This window comes from Lissotriton helveticus, chromosome 8 (assembly GCF_964261635.1).
Source record: "Lissotriton helveticus chromosome 8, aLisHel1.1, whole genome shotgun sequence".
Lineage (NCBI taxonomy): Eukaryota > Metazoa > Chordata > Amphibia > Caudata > Salamandridae > Lissotriton > Lissotriton helveticus.
In genome coordinates, this window is record NC_136069.1 from 1,458,733,416 (window position 1) to 1,458,757,467 (window position 24,052).

At 44.1% G+C, this 24,052-nt stretch overlaps 1 protein-coding gene across 2 annotated transcripts in view; it reads right to left on the reverse strand.

The window, feature by feature from the left end:
- The window catches only part of TIAM1 (TIAM Rac1 associated GEF 1), a 444,435-nt gene that overhangs the window by 24,570 nt on the left and 395,813 nt on the right, over positions 1 to 24,052 (reverse strand). For both annotated transcript variants that reach the window (XM_078658396.1, XM_078658397.1), the window contains 6 exons: positions 23,889 to 24,014; positions 21,865 to 21,973; positions 10,733 to 10,912; positions 10,441 to 10,559; positions 9,089 to 9,197; positions 6,211 to 6,269 (listed from right to left, as the gene is read on the reverse strand). In XM_078658396.1, coding sequence (XP_078514522.1) covers positions 6,211 to 6,269; positions 9,089 to 9,197; positions 10,441 to 10,559; positions 10,733 to 10,912; positions 21,865 to 21,973; positions 23,889 to 24,014 — 702 coding nt within the window. The remainder of the gene's footprint in view (positions 1 to 6,210; positions 6,270 to 9,088; positions 9,198 to 10,440; positions 10,560 to 10,732; positions 10,913 to 21,864; positions 21,974 to 23,888; positions 24,015 to 24,052) is intronic.

The following is a 24,052-nucleotide window of genomic DNA, read 5'->3' on the forward strand; positions in this document are numbered from 1 at the left end:
TGCGCATGTGCATTGAGCTTAAAAGCGCGTGCACAGCCACAATCTCCCTCAGCCGCATTCCTCCGACACCTTTTGAAGTGAAGCTTAGCTTCACTTCAAAGGCCCCGGCTTCTTGACACCGACATGCCGCTCTCCCCGCTCCGCCCCCTCCCCTGCCCGCCGTGTGCATTTCTCCTCCACCCCCTCCCCACAGCAATGCCCTCCGTCTTGTTTGGCTTTGAAATTCTGGACACCCTACTTCAAAGCCCCAGGCACCCCATCTGCTGCCTTCCGCCTGGCATGTGTTTGGTGGATCCCAAAGGCGACGCTACACCGGTTCCCTCTCTTGCTCTCCTCCCCCCTACTCTCTCGTGCTCCCCTGATACCGTCACTTGTTCTGTCTCCTCAGATGCGGCTCCCTACTCCTCCCCCCTGCTTGTTATTCGAAGGATGCGTGCTTTTTAACATGCACTCCACTGCAGATAAAAAATAAATAAATAAACGTGGGATGCCGTATCTCCCTCTGCCCCCACCTGCCCTTTGCCTGCCTCGGTTTACTTATGGCGGTGGTATGTCAGGTCTGTTAAACCTTTCCCCCTCTGTCGATACTTTCAACAATGCGCACAGTTATACACAGGGTGCTGCCGCTTTAAATTACCCCTGCACAAAGCTCGCTGACTGCCTGCAGATTTCAAACTCCCCCCGGCCGTTCAATAGACTTGGCGGTTATCATGCAGTAAGAATACTGTAATTAGTTTCACTTTACAAGAGGAGGTAGCTGTATGCTTTCAGAGTTTGGGCAATTATTTTTAATAGAAGTCTGCGCACCTTTTAATAGCAAGCACTCGCACAGCGGATCAAAATAAAAGCCTTGTAGCGCTTCTCACTGAATTTACATGGTTGGGTCAAGGGACTTTTAAATATTTCTGGCTTTTCACTATGACGCCTGCATGTGGCTCACGGTGGGCTAATAGGTTTTAATCCTGCACAGTGGTAAACACTTCCACTTTCAAACAGTGCTGCTGGGCGGCAGCTATCAAACACGTCATACGTGTCCACTATTCACTGTAAGCATGGGTTTAGCATGGGTTTATCACTCTGCTTAGAGCATCACTGGCATGTTTTTTTTTCCATTTTGTATATATTTGTGATAGCATGAACACACACACAAAAACACACACAGTTTTGGCACTGACTATCGCAAGCGCATGTAAAACTCACGGTTATCATTAACAGAATGGATTTTTATAAAAGCACAACAAGGGTCTCTTTGACTCTGTAACCTTTTGGTGCGCACACACGGACTATATCGCTTCTACACAGTAAATTTTCTGGCTGCACTGTCAGCACAACATATAGATCGTGATTACCAACGCCACTCATCCATTTGCAAAACGAAAAATGTAAAACTCTTCTATTGCGAGACCTATTGGCTATGCCAATGCTTGTTCTAAATGGACCCATGTTGCATTTTTCATGTGCTGCTTTTATGATGTAACAATCGAAAATAAAGCCGTTGAACTGAGCTATCCTCGTATCTTTCTCTCGACCTCAATCATCTTTCGAAGCCTGTGTCTTCGCCGAAGCTCTTCTACCTGAGATATCTTTTGTATGGGACCTGAGGGTTTAGTTTTGCCTCAAGCTTGCATTCAGTCTGCAAGATTTTTGGTGTTGAGGCAGTTTTCGTAGTCGAGAGCCTGGAGTTTTCGCCTTGACCGCTCCCATCTTTTTGGTTTTACATGTGTCGGCTTCTACTCCGGTCTCTTGTGCTCCCTCTTGATCTCGAGTATCACTTTTTTCGGCATCTGAGCCCTCTTCTTCCACGTTTTCGGCAGCGTTATCCTCTACTTCGCTAGATAGTACAATGTCTCTCAGTGAAGTTGTTTCGTTCAGCCCCTTCATGGTGTGATGAGCCTGCCTTCAGCATTTTTCAGTTTGAACTCTGCGCAATCCTCACATGTATCGGTCTTGTGGTCTCTCAGTAGGCAGAGATTGCACACCCAGTAGTTGTCCCTCTGGGTGAAATTGTAGTGGACCTCTGGGCAAAAACAGAAAGGTGTGATCCACATCTCACGCAGAGCAGGGATCCCTCTTTGCGCGTTCTCCTCCTTCGCTCTACGCAAGTTACACTTACTTCATTGTTTTTTCAGTGGAATTCGGTTGGAATCTCTGGTTGAAACTCCCTTGCTTTGTCGCAGTGACGATCTCGGTTGATCAGTTTTCCTCGACAAACTCCTGTTTTCTTTTGTCTTCTTCCCCATGGTGATAGGAGAGCTTCAGCGATGCTTCCAGACCTAACAGCGGAAAAGAAAATAATCTGAAGATGGTGACCTCACGTGGAGACTTCCGGGAAGGGTGTCCAACATCAGGAGAGGCAGGAACAAGCACCAAATGGGGAGGACCGTCTTTGTCATACCAACAACAGAAAAAAGAAAGAGAAAGAAAGGACTACCATGCAAGAGGAGAGTTCCAGACCCAATGTAGGAAGCTGACTTTTTATGTAGTATTCCAAAAAGAGCCGCACCATGTAGAAATTAAGATGACCCTTATTGGCTTAACCCCTTCCATGCTTATGACGAGCTCGTCATAACTGCTGCGGCCGGCCCAAGCGGGGCTAATTCACTGCCTGTGCGGGCGTTCTATTGGAGTGGGCGGAGTCGTGACGAGCTCAGCTCATCATGAGCACAGCTCCACTGTGCAGCATGGGCTCGTCACGAGCACGCCCCCCCCAGCACCGCGGGGGAATTAGCCCCGCGTGGAAGGGGATAAAGGGCTTAAATTAACAATCCCAAATGCTCTCTTTTGTGGCAGTGTCAACGAGCAGTTTAGGCTTATCAGAGTGTAGTATTAGGCATTTGCTGTACACTCACTCAATTTAGACACCAAAAATCTTCGGGATCAGGTAAGTACTTTGCGAGTTAGCAATTTTCAGAAAGAAAGAAAATACAGGTGTTATTCAATGGAACAAACATACGCTGCATAGGTATACTTACAATCGAGTAACAGGGTTGTTCTTCTGGACTTAAGGGAAGAAAGTGGCCAAGGTCCTTAGAACCACCAACAGTTTCAGTTTACCTGCCCTGGGGTCTCCAGGTGCAGGAAGGCTTATAGCAAGAGTAGCCTTGAACGCCACAGCTGAGGTCAACGGGAAAACCTGTACCAAGAGAAAGACTGCAAGTGGGAACTGAGGGATCAGTCCCTCAGAACCCAAAGGGGGGCTTAGCTCTTGTATGTCTCTGGAGCATGGGTGCACCATTGGTAGGCTCAGACTCTGGCAGTGGGGATCGGTGCAAAAAGGTTTTGTCCGGCGGGTCGCTTGCACTGGAGGCTCTCACTTTTTAGGTTAACCTGTAGATGGGCGCAAAACAGTACAACAGGGCCACTCTCCATGATGGCCTCGCTGATGCTGATGTTCCACATTGGTAGGTCAGTCTTGGCGGTGTCCGGGCTGGAAACTGAACAATCCTTGGCTGCTGCAAGGGCTCTGGTACCCCGGGGCATCGGTGCTGATAGGCTCCCGAGGGATCTGGCGTCCTGAGACTCTCGGAAGAGACAGGGCTGACCTCAGGGAGCTTTAGGACCCTTCTCCTGGCCTGCTGCTGCGTCCGTGGACCCAGTGGTCAGCAGATCGGTGAACTGGTCTTTGCGGTCAGTGCCTTCGGGCAAGTGGCTCCTCCACTTAAAGGGAGATGCTGGCTGGTTGGCGAAGTGCTGGCAGCCCTCCAAGGCTCTGGAAGGATGCACAGTTGTAAGACGAGTTTGGTCTTTGCAATTGACGGGACAAGAGCAGGCAGGTAGGGATTGGCGCCAAATTTCACAGCTGGTCTTCTTTGTCCTTTTTTCAGGTAGCCGATTCAGAGTTTCTAGTGTCAAGGAGCCACCTAAATACTAAATTTAGGGGTCTTAAGGGGAGTGAAGTGTTGTAGCTAAGGGGCTACTTACCCTTGGGGTCAATACACCCCCCTATATGACTACTTCGTGTCGGGTGTGGGTATAACCCTGTCCCAGAGTTCCTAATTCCACCAAAAACAAGATGGTGCAACCCTTCTTTCGTGGTGCATATCATGTAGTCCACCATAGGAGTGTGTCTAGCCAGGTGGTGTTACACGCCTACTTGATTAGCTAATTTCTTGCCTGTCCTGGTGCCCAATGGGCTTCAGCGCAGGGGGTGGCATCACCCAGGTCTGGGGGAAGCCGGGATTGCATATCAAAGGGGGCAGGGCCTTTAAAGCCCCTGGCCTGGATAAGTTAAATTATTAGCCATCCTGCTGGATGAGATGTTAACACCTTCCTCCGGAGCAGGCATTGTTTCTGGCCTCAGAGAGCGTGGGCTCTGACCTGTAGGGGGTCAAAAACGTGTCTGTGGTGGCATCTAGATGCAACCAGTCAACTAGCACACTAGATACTAGCAGGTTTTTCAGGGAGGCATCTCTACGGTGCCCTCTGGGTGCATGTCATAATAAATCTAGTACTGGCAACCGTACAGGTTTATAAGGACAAGGTATTTGATACCAAATGCCAAAGGTTTCAGTAAAGCCATCATGGAGCTGAGGACCTCGAAAGGGCCAGTGCCCAGTATATATACTTAAGATGGCTTCGATGTTCAGTTGTACTATCTAGTAATTGATCTTGACAGCACAGGGGATATTTGTTCATACAGATATGTCCGCACATGTCATATAATGCACCTGCCGTAGGGCTATAAGGCCTGCTGTAGGAGTGATTTACATATATAAAATGCAGCGACTTTGGCCTGTCTCACAGTGAGTGTGCAATGCTGGGTTTTCAAATATGGTTTGCATCATGACACGCAGTCTGCAATAGAATGCTGCATGCAATTTGCACGGTGGTCCCTTAGGGTGGCATAATGTGTTTTAGAACCCTTAGGGACTCTTTTTAGTACCCATGCCCTAGGTACCAGGGGTACCACTTAGTGGGTAGGGACTTACAGTGGTGCTAAAGTGAGTGCAAGTTGTGTTACAATTCGACCATTTCACCTTGTTTTTAGGGAAAGAGCACTGGGGCCTGGTTAGCAGGGACCCAGTGCACATCATTCAAAAAACCTCAGTACCAGTGGCAAAAAGTGGGGGTGACCAAGACCGAAAGGGGCGCTTACCTACATCCAACCACTAGATGGTGGAATAATGCGTAGCATGTGAATCCTGAAAAATGTCATATTGCACAAAATCCAATGTTATCCATAGGAGAGGGAGGCCTTGCAATAGTGAAAAAAGAATTCATGAGTCTTTCACTATCTGGACATGTACACGCTAAAAGTACAAGTCCAACGTTTTAAATACACTGCAACCTGCCCTCTAGGCTGTTCAGGGTATACACTAGGGGTGGCTTATATGCATTAAAAAATAAGGTTTGGACATGGTAAAAGGATTATTTTGTCAGGTTGAATTGGCAGTTTAAAACTGCTCACACAGGCTGCAATGGCAGGTCGGAGACATGTTTGAAAGGTCTACTTAATTGGGTGGCAAAATCAGCGATGCAGGCCCACTAGTAGCATTTAATTTACAGGCCCAGAGCACAGGTAGAGACACTTTACTAGAGACTTACAAGTACATTAAATATTCCAGTTAGGTATAAGTCAATTCTATCATCTTTTAAGGAAAGAGCAAAACCACTTTAGCAATGGTTAGCAGTGGTAAAAGTGGGCAGAGACATCAAGCCAGCAAAAACGCCAAGAATGCCAAGTCAAACAATATTCAATAATGAGTCTACCAAAGACTCAACAAGTATGGTGTTACTTATGAAATAAAATACCTGGGGAAAGACACAAATTAACCATTTGGTTGTAAATAGAGTGAAGTGTATGTACACACACAAATTCTAAGTAGTTTTATTTCACACTTGCTTCTGAAAATGTAATCTCAACATTAAATATAATGAATGAGGCTGACTTAAAAAGAACAAGCATTTGAAAAGCTTGCTTTGTTGAAAAACAAAAACAAAAAAAGAAACCTCAAATAACACCTCATGCTTTCCGAAGCAAGCATGCAAATCAATGTGCAATAATACAACATGAAGCAATAGCATTAGGTGAGAGAGTTATACTCCAATGGGTGGAAGTAAAGCCCATTCTATGTTTATTTTAAAGAACTGGAAACAATAGGTGTACAGATAGCAACGCTCTTAAAACAGACCTAAAAATACATGACTGTTATTTGCAGTGGCACCTCACTGACCCGAACCCTCCTCTGAAAAATGGAAAAAATTACTTACAAGCTTTTTCTTCTGTTTTGAACCATCTTTATAGACAAGGACTATAGCAGTTTTAAACACTGGAGAACAGAAAGATAGAAAAGGCATGCATGTTAATAAAATACTAACAAAGAAGTGGAAAACATTAATATAATGCCGTTCAAACTTTTTAAATGCATACAGAATGCCAGCTAATATCCACCTTTAAAAGCTGTTGCATGAGCTTATACACTTCAAATGAGAAACCAGAAAGAAACAGATATCGGGTACAAAGTTGTTTAAGTGGGAGGTTAAGATTTTTTAATAGTTCTCCAAGTTTTGTTGAAAAGAGAACAATTAAAGCTTCTGCATTACTTCTGCTCTTAAAATAGAACATTTATCAACATGACAATTACAAGCCCTTAATTAAGCATTTATTACAACTTCACAACTACTCTGGGTTTATAACCAATTGACAAGGCTGCAGTCTCTCAAAGGCCTATTTTACCATGAGCATCAGAGTTGTAGAGTCAACAGTGAAAGAAATAGAAATGTTAGTTATTGCTGTCACAGTGGGGTACCAAGAGCATTCTCAAAGTTATTCACTGTTCCTCTAAGTCAGTGGTCTTCAAACTTTTTTTAATGACGCCCTCCAAAGCCCATGCAAAAAAAATAAATGTGTCTCCCCTCAAAAATGTTCACAATTATTCTATTACACTGGCATTACACTGTCAAGGTTTCAATTTGTATAGACTTATTTAACCATTGCAGTTCAGTTCTGTTACCATTTTAAAAATGCAATCGAATACATGATTGCCAAACATATTATAATGGTCAGGCAGGCCTAACTAATTTATAAATATATCCACAGTGTGATTATTAGAAATGGGGGTGGTGTTTTTGAAGGATGGGGCCCATACCGCAGTTTGAAGACCACTGGTCTAGGAGGTCATGCAACTGCCATTGGCGTTCATAAAAATAAGCCTGTTCACAAGGCCATTGTGGTCTTCCTGTTTTACCTAATTAATGTTTCAGGAGTTCTGTAAAGTTTACTGATCAAAAGATGAAAATTAAACCACTTGTTTTCACAACCATTAGACATGGACAGAAGAATCCATTTGCTCCCTACCTCCTCTTTATGGTTTACTATTTAGCTGTTTCTCAATTCACATTCACACTGTCTTTAAATGTGAATTTTCCATGTACATGTGACCAAAATGAAAGGAGTCTCCTTTGGTCCTGTGTACACCCTGCACCTTCAAACCTTCATCTAATGCCAAGGTGGGGTTCAAGGCTACTTCGGTGAGCAATCTTTGTTGCGAAGTGTGGAACTAGCACCAAGAAGCAGTGTACAACTTTACAGAGAACATTGTTAGTGTAGTAAATTCATCTGAAAGAAGTGCTTTACCTTGAATTTTATGGTTTGTGATATTACGTTGAGAATTGGTTAAAGAAACTAGGGCATGATATGCTAAACTTGGAACTGGCACTACTAGACAGCGAACTTGACGCATTTTCATTACATTTTACCAATCCAAGGCATTAGGAGGCAAAAATATTTGTGAAAAATCACTACAATTTTGGAATAACAGTCGAAACTGGGATTAGATCCCAGGTCTCTAGTGTGGATAGTCAGTCTTTGCTTTATTTAAATGCAGTGCTAAATCACGTTGCAGCCAGCTGCAAAACATACCTATGTAGGGAGTGAAAACAACATGAGAAAGCAAATGGAAGCAACTCTTGCTTTGCACAAAAAATGAGTTTTTCTTGGAAAAATCTATGCACAGCCAAACGGTCCTCTAGGAGTCAAAGGTTGTCACTTTAATGTTATGCAGTGGCTTCATGGTTCAACCTAACGACTGCCTGTAGTGTAGGAATTCCTGTTATACCTTCCTAACACAGGATGGTACATTAAGAGGAGAGGTGGGATCACTGCTGCTGCCAGCTCTGGTCTTCAACTGAGTTCAGAAAGCTAGTAAGGGTAGAACACATTTGCTCTTCTGGGGTGACTGTGTGGGATCTGGAACAGGGGGCATGACACCCATCTTTACCACTGCACTGCTCACCTTAACAAGTGACAACCTGCAGCCGTGGCCCATGCAGGTAAGAGCGGTGAAGACGGAAAATAAAACAAAAACTTAATTTGCCCTCCTCGTCGTATGTCAAAAATCCCCCCCCCCCCAACTCTGCCCCACCGCTCTTGCCTGCACGGGCCGCAGCTGACCACCTGCACACATTTGAGAACACGAGTTAGCAAGAGGACTTTTCAGACTGCAGACTAATGCCCAAAACAAAAAAAACTCATGAAACTCAATCAGGTATGACAATGTACTATACTTGAGCCTATGTCAAAAATGCCATGGGCATTTCAAGTAAGAATGAACTAGGGGATAGAAGGGATTACGCAGAGGGTTTTCTTTAGTGCTATAACAGGTTTGTAAATGGTCAGATCAAATGGGCCTATTGGTGGCTTCCTGCTGTATAACCATGGCTGTACATCTGTGTTCTGTATGTTGGTAAACACCTGTATTGTCCATGTGGGTCTTGAATCTAGAACTCTTCATGCTGGCCTAGATTTGTCCTCTGCATGTTGGTGTACATCTGTACTCAGCATGGGCTTGTTTCAAACACATAATTTGTTATGAATGAAACTCATTAGAAACCGGAATAAATATGACAGTCCTAGGGGATGGAACGGTTGAGAGGATCTGCATGGGGATTGAGTATTTCAACTTAGGATGTGATTCAGCGTGTCAGTAGCAAATAGAGCATGAAATTCCTTCTTACCATGCATAATTCAGTTTTAGAAATTGTGGAATAAGAAAGAAGGAATGTGTAAGATCAAGACGCCTGGCTATCTGCATTGATTCCGAGGTGAACAGGCGGTAGCATACTATTAATAAAATCATCTTTTCCATACCAAATGTTGCTAATTCTGGGCCCTTTTTCCATTTCCCCAAGGACGCAGGAGGGTTTAGCCAGACTACAGTAGTGTGCAAAAGCAGGTCTCCCATAGAAAGGTCTGCCACCTAAAAAGAAATATTTATACATGTTTTACTACTTGCTTCACTGGAAATGCAATAGCTTTGAACATTTTAAATGTACTTAAAACAATCACAGGATTGCCCATCCATTCACACACATTTATTGCCGAAATGTCTTGATTAAAACTGGGAAAATACAGATTGTTTTTAAAGTAGTACATAATGCTTTGTTTGGGAGCTTTTTTGCCTAACACAGTTTTGGAAAAAATCTCCAGAATTTGTGTTTTTCATTTAATCAAGCATTTACATATCAGCACTAGACCAATGTTACAACTTTGCACGGGCTAAAAAAAACAATGAGGCCCAAACATTTTGTACTATTTTTGCTGCTTGTGTAATAGGCATTGATGCATTTGATCACAGTAAAAATTCCACACCAGGCAAAAATTGAATAAGCTGACTGCGTATGTTTACTATGCTTGCATAGTAGCAAATCGGTATAAATTTAATAAATTCAACTTCTTCAGCAAAAAGACTGTACAATATGTTTGTTTACTACATGTACTGCAACCGATGTTTATAAGGTTTTACATTATTTAAATATAGACTGAAGATGAACATGTTTGTGCCACCACCTAGTATTAAAGCCAGAAAAATGGAAGGAGGTTGTGCGCTCTGCACCAGTGCAAATTTTAAGTACTATGGACCAACTATTGCTCCCTGCTGACTTTAAATATCAGTCTGTCACCCTCAGGAAAATGTAGAGTTCAAGTCAAGCCACTGGAATATAACCACAGAGTATTATTTTCACATCACAATGGCCTTGCGTTAGCTAGATGGGAACCAGGGCAAGCTGTGCACACCGTGGCTGCAATGAACCCGAGTGCTTCAGGTTACAGACATTGTGTGCTGCTCACTAAAGGACAATCCATCGGTGCCTGCTACATTATTTAGAACATAAGGCCCTTTGTAAGATGTACTAGCTCAATTGTAGATAAATTGCTATCTAATTGCAGTACAGAATTGATCTGCAATATACACAAAATTATTATTGGGGTTTCACCCTGTGGTTCCCTGCTTTATAAATATTACTAATATTCATATAATAACAAAACTAATTCCGCAAACAATTGATGAATTAGAAAAAACATACTAAAATACTGGCTCTGCACCACACAACAGACATCTCTTTGGCTAACCAAGATGATTAAAATGGTGCTTATTACTTAACACCACTGCCTCAATACTGATGCATGTGGTTTGGCTTTAGAATAGAAATATTTTGCACCTCCTTGATCTCTCCTGTCTGCTCCGCGATAAGTTGGTCGAAGACAGCACCGTACTCCTCATGAATCTTCTGCATCTCATTAATATGGCTGGCCACCTTGTTCATGGTTTTTACTGCCCCTGAGTCAAAAAGAAGAGCTTTTCAGTTAAGTTGTTAACTAAAAGATATTTAGCAAACCAAGCAACATGACCTCAAAGACACAGGCCAACGTGGCAGTCCATGCTACTTCCCCAACTGTGAAGTTATGAAATGGACAGGAAAGTATCACTTTAATTTTGAAATCTTTTCTTACAGTCAAGGTGATTATGTTCTTCACTCTCCACATCAGTCAGCCCAAATAGTTCCTTCAATAGCAGAGGGTACTTCAGAATGCGTTGGATGGGCTTAATGAGGTAAGACTCTAGCGTTGAGGAGTGCTGCTGTTTGGGATTCTGTGCATCCAAGAAAGCCTTAAAAGCAGAATCGGTCCTCGCTGTTAAAAAGAAAACAAAGTTTGCCTGTAAAACTAACCTCATATAGCATAATATGTTTCATGAAAATACATCCATGTAAGCTCATAGATGAACTGAACATCTCGGTTTGACTGCTTTAGAATTGGTTAGCCCTTTTCTCAGCTAAATACAAATATTCTTGTAAAATCTTTAATACATAGAGCAGGTTTGTGGACTACTCTTTATATTAACCTACACAGTGAGACATTTCTGCAACTTCTGGATAGGCCAACAAACCCTATTTTTAAAAAAAATCAGGTTTGGTGTAACTGGAAGGTGTCTGTGGGTTTTTTTGTTGTAATTTTAAAAGCGAAAAAAATGTCATTTTTATTTACGTTACACAATTTGTGTTCTACATTGTATTTTTTTTAGCTTTGGTCCACTGAAGTGACTTTTGAACAGCATGTTAACACTTTAGCAATTAAGTAATTTCTGAATAAACACAATAAACGGTTTCCCATGTATACTTGCTTTTATGTACCTTACAGTACAATTTATACGCTATTAGGTTATGTTGAAATGACCAATGGTCTAGCAGGAAATCATCAATAGAGGATTGCAAAACACATTCATAAAAAGTAGACTAGCAGTAGAGACGTATACAGTAACATCTTGATACCACAATATTACTAAGAGTCTATTGTAAGCAGACTCATATTGGGGATATCCCTATGAAAGTCTAAGGCAATTTTCCCATTTTCCAATGCCAACATCTTACTATACAGATCCAATGCATAGCAGCTACCTGCCCTGAGGTTCAGCTCTTTACAACACATAGTCTGAGGATAGACAAAAAGATTCTTCAGCCTTAAAGGAGGTATCCAATGGATGATGTCACAATAGAACTCAAGCCCCCAGTCTACAAACATACATTATAGAATGCCTATCACTGATGATTGAGCAGAGAAAACAGTTTTTCAATACACCGAGAGGCCCTTTTTACATCACAATTAAAGGGGTTGGGGACATGACAGTCCATTCAATAACTATGGAGGGAAGTGTTGGAGAAGATGTGTGATACTGATACTCAAACAAAGCTGTGGGACTTAAAGAAAGCTGGACCTACACTAATCTTGTAACTCCACTTTCAATCTTGTGCAAAGGACTGTGCAAGGACACACTAGCATTTTTAGTTTCTTAAGAGACACAATAGACTTTATGATACTGTTACTAATTATGATACTGTTACTAATTAAACAGATATGTATTTTAAATGGCATGGACAGACTCCTAACTGCTAAACCCCCCACATGACCACCCTTTCAAATCAGGTCGGAGAAGAGATACAGGGCAGCATAGAAGTGCAGTTTTTTAAATGTAACATTTTTTTCTCCACATTGAGGAATATAGGATGATGGTTTACCTTGCCCACAAAGGACATGTGTTTACTACTAACTTTCAAACAAGTGCTATGTTTGTTTATTGGATAGAAAAAGATTTGCAAAATGTTTTTTAAAAAATTGGGTTTTAAAAAATTGGGTTTGTGTAGCCAAACATCCTCACCCAAATAATGCAATGTCCTAATCCGTTCCCCAAATCTATACCAGTGGAATATCTGCAATTCTAGAGCATTCATGAAAATTGAGAAAAAAACAGAGGGAAGTGAGAGAACAGAGTGAGTTTTGGGGTCAGATCTGTGAGTGAGTCTGTGATTAGAAGCAGAGTTCTGGTTAAGACAGAGTTTTACCACAGTGAATCTCAGAATTTTCAGGAGCAAATTTAAGATTACAGCTTTAAAAGATCTGAAATATGTAACGTGGAAGCTACCTCCGTCATGTCTGCACTCATTTCTCCTCTGGTAAGAAAGTCTATATCTAGAAAGCAAGTTGGGATATGTTGGCTTGCTGGAATTTTGCAGTCAACCATATTAATTAGACATAAAAATCTAACATTGATGGCCTTGCCCACTATCAGGAGAAAGGAAGTCGGGGTCCTGAATTTTATTTATATATGTGAAATCAACTTTGCTTGAAGCATCAAAAACAGCAATGTTTACATTGATATTGGACTCACTGATCAATTTTCCACAGGTCATACTTTTAAGCCAATCTCTAGAAAATGAGTCTTCTATCCCATAAGAAAGGAACCTGGCTCTAAAAATGTTTTTGATCCCCGTTTCCATCCCAGTTGCATTTCTGCAGGATCTGCAAAGTTTAAGCAATGCCGAACTGGAGTCCACCTCACAATTATGTTCCATTTCTTGGGGTATGTTACTTTTACAAGAGTCCATAAAAGATTATGTATAAAAAAAACTGGTGTGCACATTTTGAAATTTGTCAAATAATCTTTAACTTCAAAGTGCGCCAAGAGATTGTGGAGTCATAGGAATGCTAGATTACACTGAACCTTTCATCAACAGAAGGTGCCAGTTATGTTCACTTGATCTTAATGTTCAATGATTTCTATCTTCGGTACAGTTTCCAAATCCCAACAAAATCGTCACGAGGAGAGAGGTAAATCAGATCTTCACAATGCAGAGCACAGTGGGGTCAGCTGGGGGTTTTCAGAGGTCAAATATCAGCTGCTTTTACCTCTCAGACAAAACGTACATATGTGTTGGATACCTCAAGGTTGAAACTACTTTCATAAGGGGTAAACGCACATTACCACACACAGACAACAGGGAACAGGAGCATCTGTCCCTCCACCAGCGAGAAAGTGTAAAAGTGCAGCTGATGGCAGGAAATAAACTGGCAAGACGTGACTTAGGGATATAACACAATAGAAAATGTTGTATTGAAATAATTCAGAGGAGCACAATTCTAGACATATGCAGCCATATTCATCAAGCTAAATTGCACTCGCAAAGGGCAAGATTCTCAGAATCTTGCCCTTTGTGAGTGCAATATTTGCATTTGGGATTCATCATCCCAAATGCAAAATTCGCTATTAAAGAATTCGCACATTTGCGAGGAATTGCATTTAAGGAATCTCTATTTGAGATTCCTTAAATGCAATTCATGAATTATTTTAAAATTGCGAAATCGCAATTTTGGGCCACTATTTACCGCGAGGTCAGACCTCGTGGTAAATAGCGAAAACTTAGAAAAATGCATTTAAATGCATTTTTCTAAGTTGAATGTTACACACACACATGTCCTTTGGACATGTGTGTGCGCAACACCAATGTAGATTACATTCCAGGGGTGCTACAGGGTGTCCCTTGGACACCCCTGCACCCTTGAAATCGCATCCTTATTTGCGATTAGCAAATTGCTAATTGCAAATAAGGAATAACGAATAGTTTCTTACCTGTCGGTGTAGTTTTGCAGCTTGAAGATCTTTCTGGATTCACTATGCTGTGCATTATTCCGCAATCTGGTGGTTGGGTCCGGAATCGTAGTCTTTTTTTCTCTTTTTTTTTTCCATAGCCCAGGTGGGCGTGGACGTCCCACCATTTGGTGTACCTTCGGTGACGTCGGCGTGCTTCCGGCGGAAGCTACCACCCTTGGGCGCCATCTTCGGATTCTTTTTTCTGTCTCTTTTTCCTTTTTTGTCTTTGTAGTGAATCCATGGCTATGTTTGTTAATCGTTTTTCAACGTTAGTCTTTCAACGTATCATGTAATTGTTCCAACTTGCTTTCTTTTCCATCTGTTTCCACCCTCTTTTCCAGCCTCATCTTTCTGGCGGAGGCGGGTGGGTTCGCTAGTGAATCCAGAAAGATCTTCAAGCTGCAAAACTACACCGACAGGTAAGAAACTATTCGTTTTGCAGCGTGAATCTTTCTGGATTCACTATGCTGTGCATAGATTTTGTAGCGGTTTTCGTTACTTTTGTGGCGGTAGGGTGGAAGATGAGCGTTGGTTGTTGAAAATATGTTGAAGCACTTTTTGCCCTACTTGTGCTTCTTTGTTCATCTGTACATCCACGCAATAGTGCTTAGTGAAAGTGTGCACTGAAGCCCATGTTGCCGCCAGGCATATGTCCTGAATTGGTGTGTTGGCCAGAAAGGCAATTGTTGCTCCTTTCTTCCTGGTGGAGTGGGCCTGTGCCCCTCCCGTTAGCTCCTGGCCAGCTTGTTTGTGGCAGAATTGAATGGTCTGTGCGATCCATCGAGCTATGGTGTTTTTAGTTACTGGTTTGCCTATGTAACTGTTTGCGAAGGACACGAAGAACTGTTTTGTCTTCCTGTGCTCCTTCGATCTTTCAATGTAGTGCATCACAGCCCTTCTTGCGTCTAGAGTGTGGAGTGACCTCTCAGCGCTTGTGGTGGGGTTTTGGAAGAACCTAGGGATCTGAATACTCTGATTCATGTGGAACCTTGACACCACCTTTGGCATGAAGTGAGGGTCAGTTCTCATCACGACCCTGTCACTGTGTATCTGGATGTAGGGTTCCTGCAGTGTGGGTGCCTGCAGCTCGCTCACCCTTCGTAGCGAGGTGATTGCTACCAGAAAAGCCGTCTTCATTGTCAACACTTGCAGTGATGCTTTATGGATGGGTTCGAAAGGTGCTTTCATGAGCTCCGTCAGTACCACATTTAAGTTCCAGGCCGGTGGCGGCATTCTTTTTGGCGGCGCTATTCTTTTAGCTCCTTCCAGGAATCTTTTTACGACTTGGGATGTGAAGAAGCTTCTCCCTGTTTCTCCTCTTGTGTATGCCACAATCGCTGCCAGGTGCACCCTCAGCGAGGATGAGCTTAGTTTAGCCTTAATTAGGTGCGTGAGATACCTTAGCACCGTGGATTCCTTGGTCAGTTTCCTTTGGAGCTGTTTCTTGCAACACCATTGAGTGAATCTTTTCCATTTTTCCCCATAGCACTTGCGTGTGCTGGGCCTTCTTGCCTCTCGCAGCACCCGCAGGGTGCTCTCTGGTAGTTTTAGGTGTGCAAATTCTAAGTCCTCAGGAGCCAGGCTGAGAGGTTGAGGCTCTCTGGCTCTGGGTGTAGGATTTCTCCGTTTTCCATGGAGAGTAGGTCTCTTCTTTTTGAGAACTTGTGGGGGGGGGGGCCCTGTGCCATCTCCATTATCTGAGAGAACCAGGTCTGTCTGGCCCATTGTGGTGCCACAAGGATGAGCGTCATGTTGCTCTTCATGCATTTGTTGAGAACCCTGGGGATCAGAGGTATCGGGGGAAAAGCGTAGGCAAATGTTTTTGACCAGCTTATCCATAGGGCATTCCCCTGGGACAGTGCCTCTGGTTGCCTGGATGCAAAGTATTGGCATTTTGCATTCCGGTGTGTTGCAAATAGGTCTATTGTTGGGGTGCCCCATTTCCTGAATAGACTCTCTGTTTCCTGACTGTTGAGTTCCCACTCGTGGGACGCTGAAGCCTGGCTGCTGAGCCAATCCGCTTCTACATTGTCCTTCCCTGGCAGGTGTATGGCTAGCAAGTCTATTTTTAGTGGTATAGCCCATTTCCATATCTCCTGTGCCAAGTTTGACAGAGGGAACGATTGAGTTCCCCCCTGTTTGTTTATATAAAACATCGTTGTGGTGTTGTCCGTTTGTATTAGCACCTTCTGGTTGTATAGGTGTTTCTGAAAGGCCTTAAGGGCTAGCAACACCGTTTTCAGTTCCAGGTAGTTGATGTGCCTGACTGCGTCTGTAGGGCTCCACAGACCCCTCACTCTGAGCCTGTTCATGTGTGCGCCCCACCCCTTCTGGGATGCGTCTGTGGTGATGGTCACTGTTGGGTCCGGTGGTGTTAGAGGTTTCCCTTCTGTTATTCTCTCCTTGGTCCACCACCTTATCTCTTCCTGCACCCTGTGCGTTATCACCACTAGATCCTCCCAACTTCCTGTAGCTTGTGACCATTGTTGTTGCAGCCACTCTTGGAGTGGTCTCATTTGCAGGCGTACATTGGGGACCAGGTGTATGCATGATGCCATCATCCCCAAGATCTTGCTCACAGTCCTCACTGTCAGAGCTCGCCCTTTCTGGTAGTGACGTTTCTCCCTCAACAGACTGAGCGTTCTCTTCTGGCTCGGTAGGACTCTGCATTGGACGGTGTCGATCTGGGCTCCCAGGAAGATCTTCACCTGCTCTGGTTCCATCGAGCATTTTCCCCAGTGTATGGAGAACCCCAGGTTTGCTAGCGTTCTTGTCACTTGTTCTGCATGCTCTTTGCATGTCCTGTAACAGCTTGCCTTTACCAGCCAGTAGTCGAGGTAGGGGTACACGTGTATCCCCTTTCTTCTTAGGTGTGCGGCCACTGCCGCGAGGCATTTGGTGAACACCCTTGGTGCGGACTTTAGACCGAAAGCCAGGGTCGTGAACTGGTAGTGATCCTTGTTTACTGTGAACCTTAGCATGTGCTTGTGCTGCCTGTTCATGGGGATGTGCAGGTACGCATCTTTGAGGTCTATGGTAGACAAGAAGTCTCCGGTTTTTATCTGTGGGATGACCTCTTGTAGGGACGTTATTTTGAATTTTTGAGTTTTGACGTATTTGTCAGGAATCGTAGGTCCAGGATGGGTCTTAGACTTTCGTCCACTTTTGGCACTAGGAAGTAGTTTGAGTACACTCCCTTGTTCCGTTCTTTGAAAGGCACTCGTTCGATGGCCGCTTTGAGGAGCAGTTCTTGGGCTTCCTCTTGCAGTAGTTGCAGCTCTCTTCCCGAGTGCTGTCTTTTCTTTGGTTTTCTGTTTGGTGGCTTCCTTTCCAACTCTATGCAGTATCCGAACTGCATAATATTGAGTATCCATTTGTCTGTTGTTATTTTTCTCCACTCCTGGAGAAAAAATCTTAATCTTCCTCCTACCGGTGTTACATGTTCCTTTGTGTCTTGTCCGTGTAGCCCTCTCCTCTTTGTTTTTCCGTGCTCCTCCCCCGGAGGGTTTTGGTGGCGGAGCACCTTCTCTCGTCTGAAGTCACTTAGAGGGGGGGTTGCTCACCGCCTCTCCTTCTCTGGCCCCGTCCATTTCCTCTTGACCGAAAGGACTGGCCCCTGCTTTGGTAGTTCCAGCCTTGCCTCTGCTGGCTCTGGTGGCCTTGGTTGTCACTCTGTTGCCCCTGGTGGAAACTCTGGTGAGAATCTCCTCGCTGATTTCCACCTCTGCCGTTCGGCCTCCGTGTAGGGGTGCCCCTTCTCATCCCTCTGAACTGCAGGGCCCCCATGGACCTTGCCGTCTCGTTGTCCTTCAGTTGGGTGAGCTTATCATCCACTGGGGCTCCGAACAGTGTTTCACCGTTGAAGGGTGTGTTCAGGATGTTATTCTGAACCTCAGCCTTGAATCCTGAGATCCTGAGCCAGGCTTGCCTTCTTTCTGTGATGCCTATGGCCATCAGTCTGCTGGATGTTTCTGCCCCATCCATGGCTGTCTTCAGGCACGAATTGGCGATGCTCTTCCCCTCTTCCACAAGGTGTGATGCCCTCTCACGGTATTGTTCCGGGAGGTGCTTGAGCAACTTTCCCATTTCATCCCAATGCTGGTATTGATGCCTATTCAGGAGGGCGTTGGAATTCGCCATCCGTCAGTGCGTTGCGGCGTTCCTCTCAATCTTCCTGCCAGTTAGATCCATCCTCCTGCTTTCTTTGTCAGGTGGGGGTCCAGACGTTGTTGGGACGTTTGCCCTTTTCCTGGCCGTTGCAGCGATTATAGAATCTGCTGTGACGGATCCCTTGATGTAAGCTGGGTCTTGTGAGGAGAATTTGTATTTTTTCTCTGTCCTCGGCGTTACAGATCTGCATGTAGCCGGGTCCTTGAAGGCCTCCTTCCCCTGGTCTGTGATACTTTTGAGCATGGGCAGGAACTGGCTTCTTGTCTGTATGGGGAGTAATGTCTCGAGCAGGAAGTCTGCTTTTGGCTTTTCCTCTTCCAGCTTAACTCTATAAGCTGCTGCTGCCTGCCTTACCACCTCATTGTATGCCCCAATGTCATCCGGTGGAGAAGGCCTCGAGGGGTATGTTTCCACTGCCTCCTCTGGGTTTTCGGCCTCGATGTCCTGCCATTCCTGGTCTTGGGCCGTCGAGGAACCTGAGCCGTAGTTAGACTGCTGTTCCCCGTAATCCCCTTCAGTGTAGTAGAGGTCTTCCTCTTCTTCGTGCTCCAAAGGCTCCGGAGTTTTCGGCGGCTCTTCGGCGTCGAACTCCTTGAGTTCCTGTGCCTCAGCGACGGTCGGTGCCGGCTTCGAGGGGATCTTGTAGCTTTTCATCTTTTCATCGAAGTCCTTCCTTCTCTGAAGGATGTTCTCCATTTCGGCCTCGAGCCTTCTTTTCCTCAGCATTTCTGCGGCCTGTTCGTCGTCGAGCGTTTCGGCCGCTCTTTTCGGCGGCGTCGTCGACGTCGAAGCTTTCTTCGGCTCTTTTTCTTTCGACGTTGAAGTCGAAGTCGAAGGCCCTTTTTCGGGGGCTTGCTTCGATGGCCTCTGCTTTTCGCTGGCCTTCTGCCTCCGGGAGTCCTTCTCGGAGGATCCGTTGGGCTCTTTTTCGGGGGATGCAGCTTCGGTCGCCGATTTGTTCGGCGCCGGTGCTTCTTTCGAGGCTCTGTGCTCAGACTTTCGAGAGTCTGCCTCAGGTTTTCGAGGCCCTGTGGGAGTTTTCGGGGTCGTAGACTCTCCTACCTTATCAGGCGTTTTCTTATCGGTCTCAGCGGCCGTGAAGCCATCTGGGCCTTCGGCGATGTTGTCCTCGTCGTCGGTGGAGAGGCCAAGTTCATAAAGCGTCGGGGCTTGGCCCTTGCCCTGCATTGTGTGGTGAGCCGTCCTCTGTCCTTCTAGAATTCGGAGTGTCTTTGGCTTGAAGATGGAGCAGGCGTTGCAGTCTCTGCTCTCGTGGTCGATTGGCAGGCAGAGGTTGCAGACTGGGTGCTGGTCCTTCTGTGCGAACTTGTGGTGGCAGTTCTTGCAGAATTTAAAGGGCGTCTTGTACATCCCTGCGCTCAGGGGGCCCCCTGTGTGCGCATTCCTAGAAGGACGTCGAAGATTTCGAAGTTCTCTCCTTTCTTCGTCGTCTCCTCTCTAAAGGTCCTCTTCAGTCGATGTTCTCAGGTCTTCACCTGTGAATATTTGCTGTCTTTTCTTCTTTCCTCCTCCAAAACTTCTGGAGCTTCACGCGACGATCCAGACCCAACGGCGGAAAAAAGAATCTGAAGATGGCGCCCAAGGGTGGTAGCTTCCGCCGGAAGCACGCCGACGTCACCGAAGGTACACCAAATGGTGGGACGTCGACGCCCACCTGGGCTACGAAAAAAAAAAAAACGAGAAAAAAGACTACGATTCCGGATCCAACCACCAGATTGCGGAATAATGCACAGCATAGTGAATCCAGAAAGATTCACGCTGCAAAACTCCCCATTCATTCCTATGGGCCTTTAGGCCCATAGGAATGAATGGGGAGTTATTCCTTATTTGCGATTAGCAATTTGCTAATCGCAAATAAGGAATTTGTAGGAATCGCAATTTATTTAGCAATTCCTACATGAATCCCGTTTTGCAAGTCCTTAATAGCGATTCCTTATGAATCGCTATCAAAGACTCACAAAACGGCCCTTTCATGACTCTGGCAGATGGTTCATTAGATAAGAGTTCTTGGAGAAAATAGGGCTCAGAAGTAACATAGCACATTTAAACTTTACAAAAAGTTATTTTACACATAGAATGTTCTTCTAGGAAGAAAGGTCAGTACAAAATGTGTAAAATAATTTAGACAGACTCATATCGACACAAGGGAGTAATCACAGTATAGAGGCAACAGCTGAGCTAAGAGTATATTAAATTGCAACAAGAGGGAAATTGCTAAACTAAATGGGATAATATGGATCCACAGAGAGACCTCCAACAGTAGGAGTCAAAATTTAAATATTCATAAAAACACAGTTCGTAGCTTTTTCATTGTTTCATAGAACTGTTCTTTATGGATTTCTTGTTTAAAATGTTGGGTAGTGCTCTGGGGTTTTGGCAACACACAGACGCTGGCGGTACGTGGCAGGGGGCACTAGACATTGGGCAGTCACCCCGTGGGCACGTGATCGGATGAAGCGTGTTTCACCTAAAAACGGTTGCAGGTATGAGGAGTCTCTGCAACCAATAAATTTGATATGAATCTTGCATGAAGTTTACATTTGGAACCCCAACAGCCCTGAAGAAGTTGCATGATTGTTTTGCAACAAAACATGTTGGCTTAAGAAAATTGATTATGGTTTGATTAAAACCATTTTTAATTGGGAAAGCTTACAGCACTTAATAAAGTTACGTTGAGCCAGTAAGCTTTACCGGTTTTTAATGGTGAGAATTATACATTTACATTCTCACAGGGGTTCAAGGGCACTTGTAAAGACATTATACACTGACAGTTCATTTACACTTGGGTTTCACTGTCCTTTTTCTACTTCATTGGGTTTGAGATTTTTTTCACAAGAGTACACACACTTTGCTTTTACTGCATGGTGAGAAAGTAACCTATGATGATAAGAAGGTGTGCCAGCGAGTACCAGCCAGCAAACCCCTTGGTGTTACGACCGTGAGGTGCTTTCTCTCCTTTCCCACACTTTTTCCTTATTTGTGGTGGGATAAGCTCTATGATGGTTTGATGATATTGGTTTTACAAAATTGATACACCACAACACTCTGACTAGTGATAGGGAGCACACTCATGAGGGAGTTGGAAAGTATTAGAAACCCTTTGGTGTCGAAGTTTTAGTATTAGGTGTATTTCAGGTCAGGCAAGTTGTTTATGATGTGTTGAGTGGGGGCGGCCTGGCCTTCTTCTCTCCCTTTAGCTACTACTGTGTTGATGAGCACTGAACCAAGGACAAGACTAAATTTCAAGGTCCTGTCTTACTAGATATAATCTACCTTGTCTTCCATTGAAAAAGAAGAGGTCACGGAGGCAGAGACTCAAATGACCTCCAGTTGGAACAGAAATGCTGATCTTTTGTAGGCTGTTGATTAAGTACCAATACTAATCAAGTTTACTGAAACAAAAGAAAAACTAAGAGAAAAGGCAGCAGGTATGGTAGCAGAAATGTGAAATACCTTTGACTGTTCTCACCTTTTACTAAAACCTTTGGAACTTTAGTGTGGCTGGCACAGAAGGCACTGTACAATTTGAAGCGGTCAGCATAATAAAGAAAGGATCCTCCCAGAGAAAACAATACTTTCTAAGAAAAAAAAGAAAAATATATACACCAGGTTTTCATAAAAACAATGTTTCTCCTGCACATAGAAAGTACTAATGTCAGTCTCTACAATATTAGGAGTCGTTAAAACATAACCGAGCAGTAAAACACAAACGATATTCAAACTTTAATTGATAATGGCCCTGAATGTAGGGAGTATGTATTTTTTATATTTCCACAGTATGTGTCTATTTCGCTTCAGTATAGCCCTCATACTCATATTACTGTACTGATCACCACCTAGGATGTGCTGTATCCTCTCATTGACTTTTCCTCTCTTCTCTCTGTGGCACTAGCACGTACCTTTCAGTACTTACAGCTATATACTATATTAAACCATGCAGAGTCTCATGTCTATTTGCTTGTTCTTCTGTTTTTACAGGAATAGTGCATTGGTATTTTTACCCTAGACAGAATAGCGATGGTTGATAGAATGAATGTATCTAAGGACGAAATCTGAAGCTAACATGCCTGTGCCCATGCAAAGGTTCCAATTCTCCTAAATCGCCGCCAGCTCCCATTGTCACATTATGTTCTTACTTGGTACACTAGGGAGGGTGTAAGACAGGGCTCTTCCATCTAACTTTGATTACATAATGAATACAAAAAGATGTGAGCATTGGGAGCATGTATGGAAGGGCAGTTGTGACTTTGAACTACCATTTATGTGATCATTGCATAATGCAAATAAATTAATACTGGGGAAGCTTAGGGAAAGTACAACTGTTTTGCAGTAATAACAGGTAGACATAGCTCTATAGTGTTCACTGATGGGCCTCTGTGGCATAAATCAACTGCACAGAGTAACTGTACCTCAAAGAGAAAAGTGTGACTGCTTGACACTCAGTGGTTATGCTGCTAAACAAGTGACATCAAACGGTGCCCTACCTATTTCAGATTACTTTTGCTTCTCCTTTCAACCCAAGTTACAGGATTGAAACCCAGAATAATGACATGAACACAGTACAGCAGAACGCTCTTCCTCTGAAAAGGAGTCCAGTGACCTAGCTTAAACAGTTTATGTTATATTGTGATGCATCAATAAGATACATTTAATAATAATTCTTCTTGTTTTGGTGGCACTCCCAGCTTGATGGTGACTAAAGCTGCCTGCTAATTTTGGCTGGCTTTTTCGAACGTGGGTCCTGTGCTCACTGCGCCACTGGATTCAAGATGGCCTGGCCGATGAGGGTTGAGGCCTCAAAATTGGTCCCAGGATGCTTGTTTCCAGTCCAGGAAGGACCTGGCTTGGCAGTTCGGGCTGGACAATTCACAAGAGGTGAGGGTCAAAACTGATTTGTACATGGCTGGGTCCAAACTGGAGTGACGTGGCAAGCAACAGAACAATGGATTAAAAGCAGATCTTTGTGACCAAAGGTGAATGTTTGCATTGTTCAGCATTCAGGCCATCATTTGTACTTTTTGCTTTTGTCGCCCTAAGGAGGAAGAGTATGCCCAGACGTGAGGCACGTGCTAATTGCACCACTGGATTTAAGCTAGCCTAGCTGATATGGGGTGATGCCCTGAAACCGGTCCCAGGGAGCTTGTTTCTGGTCCAGGGAGGACCTGCCTTGGCAGTTCAGCCTGGACTGTTCCCACAAGGAGCAGGGTCAAGACTGATTTGCATATGGCTGGGTCCAAACTCGGGTAGGTGGTGAACAAATGAACAATGGATTAAACCCAGATCTTTGTGACTGGGGGTGAATGTTTGCATTGTTCAGCACTGCATCCATAATTTTATTTTTATTTTTTTAACACAGCAAGAAGGGTGGCTCCCCTAATGTGGCAAATATCCTGTCCTTAAAATACTTTTACCCAGTGTGAGGCTATTTGGTAATGAGGTACATTCTACACAGAAACACAAACTGCAAGCTTAAGATTTGTTGTTTTATTTCACCTTAAATTGGTCAACTTGTTCAAGCTTCTCCAGATCTGGTACCAGCCTCACTCCATCCTCAAGTGTTTTCAGGAATTCAACCTGGAACTCGACCATTTCAGTAAGATTCCCAAAAAGGATGTCAAGCTGAAAGAAAGGGATTACTTCAGAAACCAATAGAACAA